The sequence below is a fragment of the Triticum aestivum genome, chromosome 1D, assembly GCF_018294505.1.
Source record: "Triticum aestivum cultivar Chinese Spring chromosome 1D, IWGSC CS RefSeq v2.1, whole genome shotgun sequence".
NCBI classification, from domain to species: domain Eukaryota; kingdom Viridiplantae; phylum Streptophyta; class Magnoliopsida; order Poales; family Poaceae; genus Triticum; species Triticum aestivum.
This window is the reverse complement of record NC_057796.1, coordinates 494569346-494579090: the sequence shown is the minus strand read 5'-3', so window position 1 is coordinate 494579090 and position 9745 is coordinate 494569346. Positions and strand designations below refer to the sequence as shown.

Here is a 9745-nt window from a genome sequence, read left to right as displayed (position 1 = left end):
GGTGGGTGGGACCAGAGGGGACGTGGGGTCGTGGGCAGAGGGCGCTGGAGCCGGCTGCGTTCGAGGGCTCGAGGCCACCGCTGGCTGCCTGGCTCCTGCGAGCGGAGACAGAGAGCGGCCGAGTGATAGATACATACGTATAAATTTTTTTTTTTTGCCAATAATCAAGGTATGGCAGGCGCCATACCTCGCCCACCAGAGCGCTCCGCCAGTGGCCAAGGTGGATACATCCACGAATCAACATCCATGTATGCATGGATGGCATCAAGGAGATCTGCAGCCCTGCGTCGATTCTCTTCCGGTGGAGTCGACGGCTTCCCCAAGTGCCCACGGGATCCTGGCGATTTGATCCGATCCAGCCGGCAAGCATCGCGGCCACACGCACGGTCTCTGCATCAACCATCCGCCCGCCGGACCCAGCAACTCCAAGTCTGAACTTTGCTACAGCTACGGGGAAGTTTAACGGAAAGTACTTACAGACATGAGGTGGAAACCAAGGATTCAACACGATTTGGGCCCCACAGCTAAATTCACGGGGAAAGAATCAATCAGATTAGGCCACCCTATCCCGTAACTGTGGTCCGTAGGAGGATTCCCGTAAGTCTCCAAGCGAGACGCTATGTTCACGTTCGGACCGCCTTCCTCGACTACCCTCCATCACCACGTCCGCTCTACGTCAACATGCGGCGTGACGTGAGGAGCAGCGCAGGCCGGCCGAACGAGCCAGCAAATTAGGACACCATCGCATCATCTGCGCGTTCTGCACGGACGCCGGACAGAAGCAACGCAGGCCGGCCACTACGCGACCACGTCAAGCATCAGGGCAGCCAGGGTTCGAAAGACCGCAGCAACCACACGCGCGAAGGACGCGCGGCCTCCATCGATTCAACCTTCTTCACTGACACACCTCTACGTCAAGCCGCCGCATCATCAAGCTGTAGGACTACGTCAGGCTACAAGCCAACATACTTCATCGAGCACATCTAAAAAAAGCGACCACGACATGCACCGTCCACACGCCAGGCCGGTTGGAAAGCCATGCAATTCTTCATCGACTTCTCCGACGCGACACGGCATTGACACTTGGTCGCCACGAGGGACGCCTTCAAGCCATACATCATTGTTGACACGCTGCTGCGACGATATCGTCGACACTTCGTCGCCAAGGTCTTCATCAACATGGTCTTCATCTCCATCATCGTCAACACATCTCCGCCACTTCGTCCACAAGATGGACACCAAGCGTCCTCTGGCAGACTTTTCTGCAAGACGCGACCTCGATGACGGCAATGACCGCGCCACGACGACGACATCGACCGCGTCATCCACGACGGCACGACTGCATCGACACGGCGTCACTACAGTGACGACCCTACACGGCCACATGGTTTTGGCAAAACCGATGTGTGCTCGATGGGTTTCCTCCGGTCTTGGCAAAACCGGTGGACTCATCGCCGACGGCACCCTTTGATATTCGCAAGGTGCATTGTCCATGTCTGCAGCTCCGTCATAGCACATTTTTTTGCGCCTCCGGCTTTGTGCGGCTTCATCATACACGACGACTACATCATCGACCACGAGTACCTCGACCACGGCTACATCATGATGATCAGCTACCCCAACATCGACATACATGGGTACGTCTACGGCTACTTATCGACAAAAAATCCAGTCAACAGCGTCCGCGTCGTCACTAGCGTCCACGCCACTCCCACTGTGACTGCGGGAGGGAATAGAGGAGATACAACGAAGGCACCAGAAGGGGACGCAGTCACCGCCCTAGGTGCCAACCCATCAGAGACGCAGTTGATGATGACGCAGTGAAGAAGACGACAGAAGCTCAAGACTTCAAATTCAGTCGCAATCGTCCGCTTCACTCCCGCTACGACTGAGGGGGGATGTTAGAAGTGTAGTTATGTTTAAGTTAGAGATAGAATAGGGTTAAATCATGTACGACTTGCCCTCTATTCCAAGTCTCTCTCCCTCATATTGTACTCTATATATATCCCACACCTGGGTCAGATCAATACAACATACAACAACACAATATTAGCCATCCTACAGTTTTCTACAGCCTTCATCGTCCGACATATTCAAAAGCGCTTCAATGCTGGCCAGATCCACCCCGCGTCCGAGAGCTCCTTGCCTACCACGTTTCCGACGGAGAATCGCTGCCTCGACCGCGCTCGAACCAACTCCGAACTTACGCCATGGTCGCGCGGATGAGCGCAGGAGCACCCGCCGGTGCTCTCTCCCTCTACCAGCATGCATTTGTGTTGTGCGTGTGCATCTGTGCTGTGCGAGTGTGTGCGTGCTGGTGGGTGTGATGGCGAGTTTGTGCGTGATGGTGTGTGCGCGTCACCGGCGTTCCTCGCCGTGCCGCGCCTCCCTGGCCGCCTACACCTAGTACGCGCGGCACCGCAAGCTCCACGTCGACCTCCTTCTCTGTTTCTTGGCGCGCACCAACTGCTCGACGAAATGCTCAGCTGAGTTAAAAGATGGGAAGGAAGAAGGTTGCCACGTTGGCAATGCCGGGTCAAAACCATGCCAACTCGCATGAAAACTATTTTTGTTGAGTCGAGGGACCAAACTAATCTGGTTTTTAAAGTTGAGGGACTAATGTTTGCCGGTTTTAGAGTTGAGGGACCATTTCTATACTTTCAAGAGAGTTCAGGGATGAAAAATATATTTATCCCTTTCTTAATATATGATTCACATATTTATAAATGTTCATGCAATTTTAAGAAGTATCCACATTTTTTAAAAGTGTTAAAATATATTTTCAGCACATGATCTACTTTTTGAATAAATGCACCAATTTTTAAAATACAATTTCAAGATACACAGAAGGCATTTTATAAAGAACACGATAAACCTTTTAAAAATTGGTGGCGATCATTTTTTAGGACTAGGTGAATATTTTTTCTGAAAATAGATGATGAGCATGGTGGGGGGAAATAAAAAAGGAAACAAAATAAAATAATCAATTTGCATGTAGATGATGGACATGCAACTGGGCCGGGGTCAGTTGTATGTCGAGGGTGGACATGCAACTGGGTCTGTTTCGTTACAGATCAAAGGTTGACATGCAAACTGCTTTGGGGTGAGTTGCTTGTCGAGGTTGACATGCAACTAAGGCGGTACAATCAAGGGCAGACATGCACCAGGGACCAACCTTGAGTTGTGTGACGAGGGTGGACATGCAACTGAGTCCGTTAATATTGTTCTTTGCCGTCAGCATTTTGTCAAGGCAGGAATGGGTCCGTTGTCTGTCGAAGGTAGATATGCAGCTGGGTCGGAGTGAGTTGCATGTCAAGGGTGGACATGCAACTGGATTGGTCGAGTTCAGGTCAAGCGTGAACGTGCAACTAGGTCGGAGCGAGTTTCATATCAAGTGTGGACATGCAAATGGGTTGGTTGATTTCAGGTTGAGGGTGAACATACAACTGAGTTGGGAGTTGCACGTCGAAAGTCGACACACAGCTAGATCAGGTCGGGGAAATTGTGTGTCAATGGTAAATATACAACTGGGTCGAGTGAGTTGGTGGACATGCAACTAGGTCGAGAAATTTGCATGTCGATTGTGGACATGCAACTAAGTTGGATTAGTGGGGTAGGAGTCAGGCAAATTTCTATTCGAGAATAGACATGCAAATGGGTTTCATCAAGTTGTGTGTCAATGGTGGGTATGCAACTGGCATACGTCGGGTCAAGTTGCATGTTGAGAGTGAACTCAACACCTAGGTTTAAATCCTCAAGAAGGCGAATTTAGATTCCAACTTATTCTTGAGGACCAGACTTTTCTGGTACCAACACATTTATCCTTGAGGGCTAGGCTTGGTGCATAACCAAGATTAAAATCCTAGTACTCATGCTTAAAAAGGTTGTATGCATCCATAGTTGGTGTAGAGTCAGGGGAAATGAAATTCTCCCCCAATTTTAAGGGAAACGCCATGATATGGCAAAAAAGGATCCAACCCCGCGTCTTCCCCCAACAAGGCAACTCGGGCCGCCTCCATCTCCTTCCGGCCGGCGACCCTCCCTGTGGCAGTGGGGCAACTCGGCTGGTCTCATCTCCGTGGTGATTCCTGGCACACCAACGACGATGGATGGCGGAGATAGGGCTTCAAGGCGGCGGCCCCTCTTCGAGGCGATGGCGGTTGCGGCGGCTGCTTGGGCGGTGTCATGGCTTGGCCTGCAGGCTACACGCGGTGCCGCCGTGGCGGCAACGGTTGGGTTGGGAGTTACCGAATTCGTTCAGGAGTGGCTCATTCTCGTCTCCCGTCATGGTTGGCATCTCGCCAAGTTTGGGGCTCTGCAGTTGCGGGTGGCACGATGTGACGTCGCTGACCTTTGTGTGTAGGTCTGGATCGAGAGAAGGCGGAGTGGGGGCTGCTGGTTCGGCCAAATAATGTTGGTTTGCCCCTAGCACTCTTCTTTCGCCAAGTCGTCTTTATGCCAGATGTCGATCTCTTGGATCTGGCCGCTGAGAAGTTCCTATCTTCCCTGTCGGAGATCTATACGAATTGGCGTATGTCGCCTTGGATATCTACATTGGAAATGCTCCGGTCGTGCGCGCTCATATTATCAGCCAGCACGGCCTCAAGAGGGCACGACGCTAAGCTTTGGTTTCTTATCGGTGTGTGAGATATGTCTAAGTAACGATTCCCAAGGCATTGATAGAGATGGAGAAAGTCATGGCGGCTACGATTGGAGGTCTTGAAGCTTTAGTGAAAGGGTGTATTGAATGCGATGAAGACGGTGTGTCAGGTGTTTGGTGACTTACAACAATGGAGGTAAGCGGGGGCGGCAGCACGGGTGGATTGCATTTTTGGTGGTGCTCCACGAGTACCGAGTCTCGATTCTCAAGGTGGAAACCCCAGGTCTGGCCTTTATTGGTTGTACCTGACAATGACCTTGTTGAAAGCATTTTTGTCGGGTGAACCTGTCTTTCTTCGGGATGAAAACCTAGGATCTTCGACCAGGTAGCGACAACGCTTGTGCATTGTTTTCTTCTTGGAGGCATTGCTTTCGGAGAACCTCTTTTGTAATTTGGGTGTTGTCATCGATGGTGGTTAGCGTGTTGCTGATGCTAGTGATTGATCATCGTGGCATGGTCATTTTTCTGTTCTCTTTTGGCTATGCGTATCCTTAATGGCTTTGGACGTCTTGTTGATAGACCACGTGTTTTTGTATCTTCATGATATATTCTTTTTTGTCAAAAACAAAAAAATGTTGAGAATGAACATGCGATTTCTTTTTTAGATTTGAGAACGAACATGCAACTTGATATGGCCATACATCTATATATATACTAATATAAAGAGACCCAAAAGGGCAGATTCAATTAATCTCGGCCATCAAATCATGTCAATCCAACGACCTAGACTGCTTCAATGTCGAGCGCTCAACACGTTTAGCGTGCAGTTAATTTCATGCCAAATATAGTGCTAATTAAATAATAACACGCAAATAATATCCTACTTAATATCTGCATGCACTTAATATACTTCCAAATTAACGTGCATTGCACGTACACATTGACTAGTACATCCAAAATGCACGCCCGCATAGACGTAAGAAGCACACATCAAAAAAAGAAAAGACAACACATAAAACCCACGGGTCAACAACGCAGATATTTGAAAATGAAAATGAACCACATGGGAGTTCATCCGACCGTGGATGATTTAAATGTGCATTAAATGCTAATTAAAAAATTACAAGAATGGAAGGAAAGCAAACCGAGAAGCCTAGAAATTGAAACCCTCGAATAAACCGCACAAAAACCAACAGTCTAAAAGAGCACAAAAGGCATGCTAAAAAAAAACACGCCCGTATAGACCCTGAAACACTCAGCCAACGGACCAAAAAAGTTACAAATGAAACCATATCATAAGTGCATCTTCAACATGCGCGTGAAATTTACGGCACACTGAGAAAACCGCCAGTTTGGTGCGCGAGAGGCCGTGCATCGCTTCAGCAGGCACGCGAAATAAATTCTGCTGAAATAAATTGGCCCACACGTGGGGAAAAGCGGCAGCCTGCGCAGTAGTTTTGCCGCGCGACGCCTAACGCACTGGGTTAAAAGCCGCTTGCCTGCGCTCGCCAACTGCCAAAAACTTCTCTCCCGCCGTGCCTTCTCCCCCGCCTCTTCTAGCGCCCCGCCGCCGCCGCACCTTTTCCCCCGCCTCTTCCAGCGCTCCGCCGCCGCCGCGCCTTCTCCACCCGTCAGTTCCAGCGCCCCGCCGCCACTACGCCCCGCCATGCTGCCGCGCCCCCGGAGCAGCTCAGGCTACTGCGGTGTCCGCCTCTGCCCCTCTGGCGTGTATTACGTGGAGACCCGCTCCGGCGATAAACGCCTCGGGCTCAGAACATTCGACATTGCCCACGAGGCCGGCCGCGCGTACGACGCGGCGGCGTGGCGCCTCGGGCGGCCTTGGTCGCAGATGAATTTCTCTAACGTGCGGACGCGCCAGCAGGCGCAGGATCTCGTGCCTCACCCGCGACTAATCAACGACGAGGATCGCCGCCTCCTCATCGCCGAGGCGGACGAGCACGCCATGACGGTGTGGCGCGAGCGCTTCCCGTAAGATGCCACCGCCGAGAACGAGTTCTGAGCGCAGAGCGAGCCGTGCGTCGGGCGGACAGGCGTGTGCGAAAGAAACCGGCGGAAGCCCAGATCGACTTGGGACGTGCGTCGACCTGGGACGATGAAGATCCTCGGTGGCTCGACACGTTTACGTCGTCGGACTACACCATCAAGGAGGACGAGAAGTAGTTTAGCATCATTTATCTATTTTTATTTAGCATCGTATGAACTTGCTTGTGGTTTGGGATTTGAACTATGCTATGAATTTGAACTATGAATGTTTCCGTATGTGTTATTTTATATATTTTTTTGCATGCGCCGGCTGTGCGCACGCTGGATTTTTCCGCGCCTGCTGAAACGCTACAGCGACGCGCTAAATTTTGCAGCGACCGAAAAAGCAACCACCCTTCTGCGCGCGCTAAAACGCTATTTTGACGCTGCAATTTATTTTAACGCACCGCTCTACCGCGCGTCTATTGGAGATGCTCTAAAAAAATCTTAGAAGCGCATAACGATGCCAAGCATATCATGCAGGTCAAAGACAAAAAAAATGCACAAATCTTGCAACGCAATCATGTAGTCAAGAATTTAGATGTGCTATAACTAAATCTCATCAAGATGTGTTTTAGCAAATCCACTAGTTTATTCTTTTTAGTAAGAATTGATTGTCTCGTAGTAGTTGTTAAACTGTATTTGTTATCGTACCACGATTTACTTTTACTTTACCTTGATGCTCTTGTTCAGATTTCTGCTGGTTGTATTTCCCTTTTCCACGGAACAGTATATTCGAAAACTATATTCAAGATGGCGATCGATGTTGTCACACATGGTTTGGCGCTCGGTCATGATAGGCTCTGCTTGCAATCCGGATTTGCATTTTGTCACTGTTCTTATATCTCCATGGTCGGATTATATAACTTTTTTCCGTTTAGTGCCAAGATGAACTGACCAAAATATCATTGCTTCCTTTCCGCTTCCTGGCAACCGAACAGACATCATAAAGAGATGAATGGACAGAGAAGGTGAGCGATTCCAGCTCGACTTTGAGGTGGCAGAGGGCAGGAGGGAGACGACAATGAGACCGTCCTCATGGCAGGGTCTCCCACGGCTCCGGTGACGCTCACGCCCTTGAGCTGGGGAAGAACCTCCTTATTCGGACCGGGTGACTCATTTTCATAGAATTTACTCAAACAGAAACAATAACATTATTACAATGCTATCACATATCATCAAGTAATAATATTACATGTCTCAAGTTCTAGGTGGAAAAGAACTTCAGTCTTGCTTCTCCATCAAACAAGATGCATGCATGTCATCTTCATCCCTTTTCCTTGTTCACATCTCCTCTTGCTTGTCCAGTCACACATATCCATCTTGCTTACGCGCTCTCTCAGCAGCGTGCTGATATTGTCGTATCAATGGAAGACTCTCAACGGTTACAAGATATCCGTCATACTCTACTATTTCAGGACGGGAAGGCAACGCACAATAACCGAGAGCATTAATAACAAGAATCCCCGCCAACGCAGTCCACTTGGACACCTTCTTGGTCCTGGTTATCTTGCGCCTACAGGTAGGTGGGATGAGACGGTAAGAATCACTTATTGTATATATGAACTAGGATAAGCAAAAAAACATCTATGTTTCCATGTGGTTGATATATTGTACCATTGAGGGTCATGTGGTCTAGGCTCGATTTGGGTAGAGAGATACTTGAGCAGACTCCTATCCCGCGAGGAGGTCGCGGAATCGGCGTCGACAAGGGCCATGACTTCGTACAGCTGCTCCTTCTTCAGCTGGATTAGCTCCGCACGGTGTTCCTCCTTCATGGCGTGGGTGAATTTGGAAGCCTGCAAGCGCAGCAGCTCCCCCATCCGCTGGACTGGCGAACCACGGTGTTCCTTGTCTAAGGCGAGGATGGATTTGGAAAGCTGGAAACACAGAAGCAGCATTGAGATCAATTGATAAGTAAAATAATGTTCACAAGGCATGCGGTCTACGTAGAGGAAACACACCTTATATCTTGCACAGGAAACATAAAACTAGTTGGAGACAAAAAAAGATGTCGATTTTATCAACATATCATCGACGCATTCATGCTAGGCAGTTGATTATTATGAATGGTAAAACATAAAATTAGTTGGGAGACAAAAAGAGGCCGAATTTTACCAGAATATCAAGGGCATTCATGCTAGGCAGTCGATCATGTCTGCCAATGATGACACCGCAAAGCTTGAAACTCGTTGGAGACAAAATTATGCCGATTTTACCAAAATATCAACAGATTATTCATCCTTATATCTACTAATGGAAATCGATGAAAAATATGCCTGTTTTAAAGATACCCGTGCATCCCTGTGATGTACTACGTAGTATACAATGGTATGGAGAGACGCAGAGAGCAGAGAAGAACTGATGACCTCCACCGACCAGACGTCGATCGGGACGGCACAGACCTAGGAAAATAGCGAGCCGGATATGGGACAGAGAAGATACATACATCCTCGGCGTGGACGAGCCGGCGAAGCCCCTGCCCTCGAAGCACCGACGGCCGCGGGATCCTCGTGGTCGCCGCCGCACGGAGAGACGCAGCCATCGTTCCAGGCCTGCAAACAACAAAGGTGAAAGGTGTAGGGCGAATCACCAAGCTTGAGGTACTGGGTTGGACGACCCAGGTACAACCGTAAGGGAATACCTTGCCGGTTAGGGTTAGGGTTCCACGCTCGCCTTGGTTGATTACGTTCCGCGCGTCGTCGCCTTTCTTCTTCTTCTTTTACTAGCTTGTGCACGCGCACGTACGTAATCAACCTATGCATGCCCACGTATAATCAAGCTATTAAACAAGTTTCCAAAAAAACAAGTTTCCGTAAAAAAAATACTATCTCCGTCCCATAATATAAGAACGTTTTTGACGCTAATGTAATGTCAAAAATGTTCTTATATTATGAAACAGAGGGAGTAATAAACAACTTATCAAATTAAAACTCGCCGCGTTTTCCGCGCGCGCATGTAGTGTTGTTAGTTTGGTTGTAATCCTGGACAAATTCGCCTGGCCTGAGACATCCCTGAGATGTGCCTCGACATCCACCACCATGGTAGCGGAACCTGGGCCGGTGATTGCTTTTCTTTATTGTATTTTCTTTCCCAAGCGGG

The 9745-nt window shown here is 49.2% G+C and overlaps 1 protein-coding gene across 1 annotated transcript; it reads right to left on the bottom strand.

The window, feature by feature from the left end:
* Nucleotides 1-7805: 7805 nt before the first annotated feature.
* On the bottom strand, nucleotides 7806-9392 carry LOC123179663 (uncharacterized). Its single transcript, XM_044591579.1, has 4 exons — nucleotides 9288-9392; nucleotides 9093-9198; nucleotides 8261-8523; nucleotides 7806-8159 (listed from the first exon to the last, which is right to left on the bottom strand). Exons 2-4 carry the CDS (start codon nucleotides 9186-9188, stop codon nucleotides 7952-7954), a joined length of 567 nt encoding a protein of 188 aa, XP_044447514.1. The 5' UTR covers nucleotides 9189-9198; nucleotides 9288-9392; the 3' UTR covers nucleotides 7806-7951.
* Nucleotides 9393-9745: the final 353 nt, after the last annotated feature.

Coding starts and splice junctions, on each gene's coding strand:
- LOC123179663 (XM_044591579.1), bottom strand. CDS start 9,188: ATGGCTGCGTCTCTCCGTGCGGCGGCGACCACGAGGATCCCGCGGCCG. Junction 8,524..9,092: donor GGCTCGTCCACGCCGAGGAT/GTATGTATCTTC, acceptor CTGTGTTTCCAG/CTTTCCAAATCCATCCTCGC. Junction 8,160..8,260: donor AGACCACATGACCCTCAATG/GTACAATATATC, acceptor ACCTACCTGTAG/GCGCAAGATAACCAGGACCA.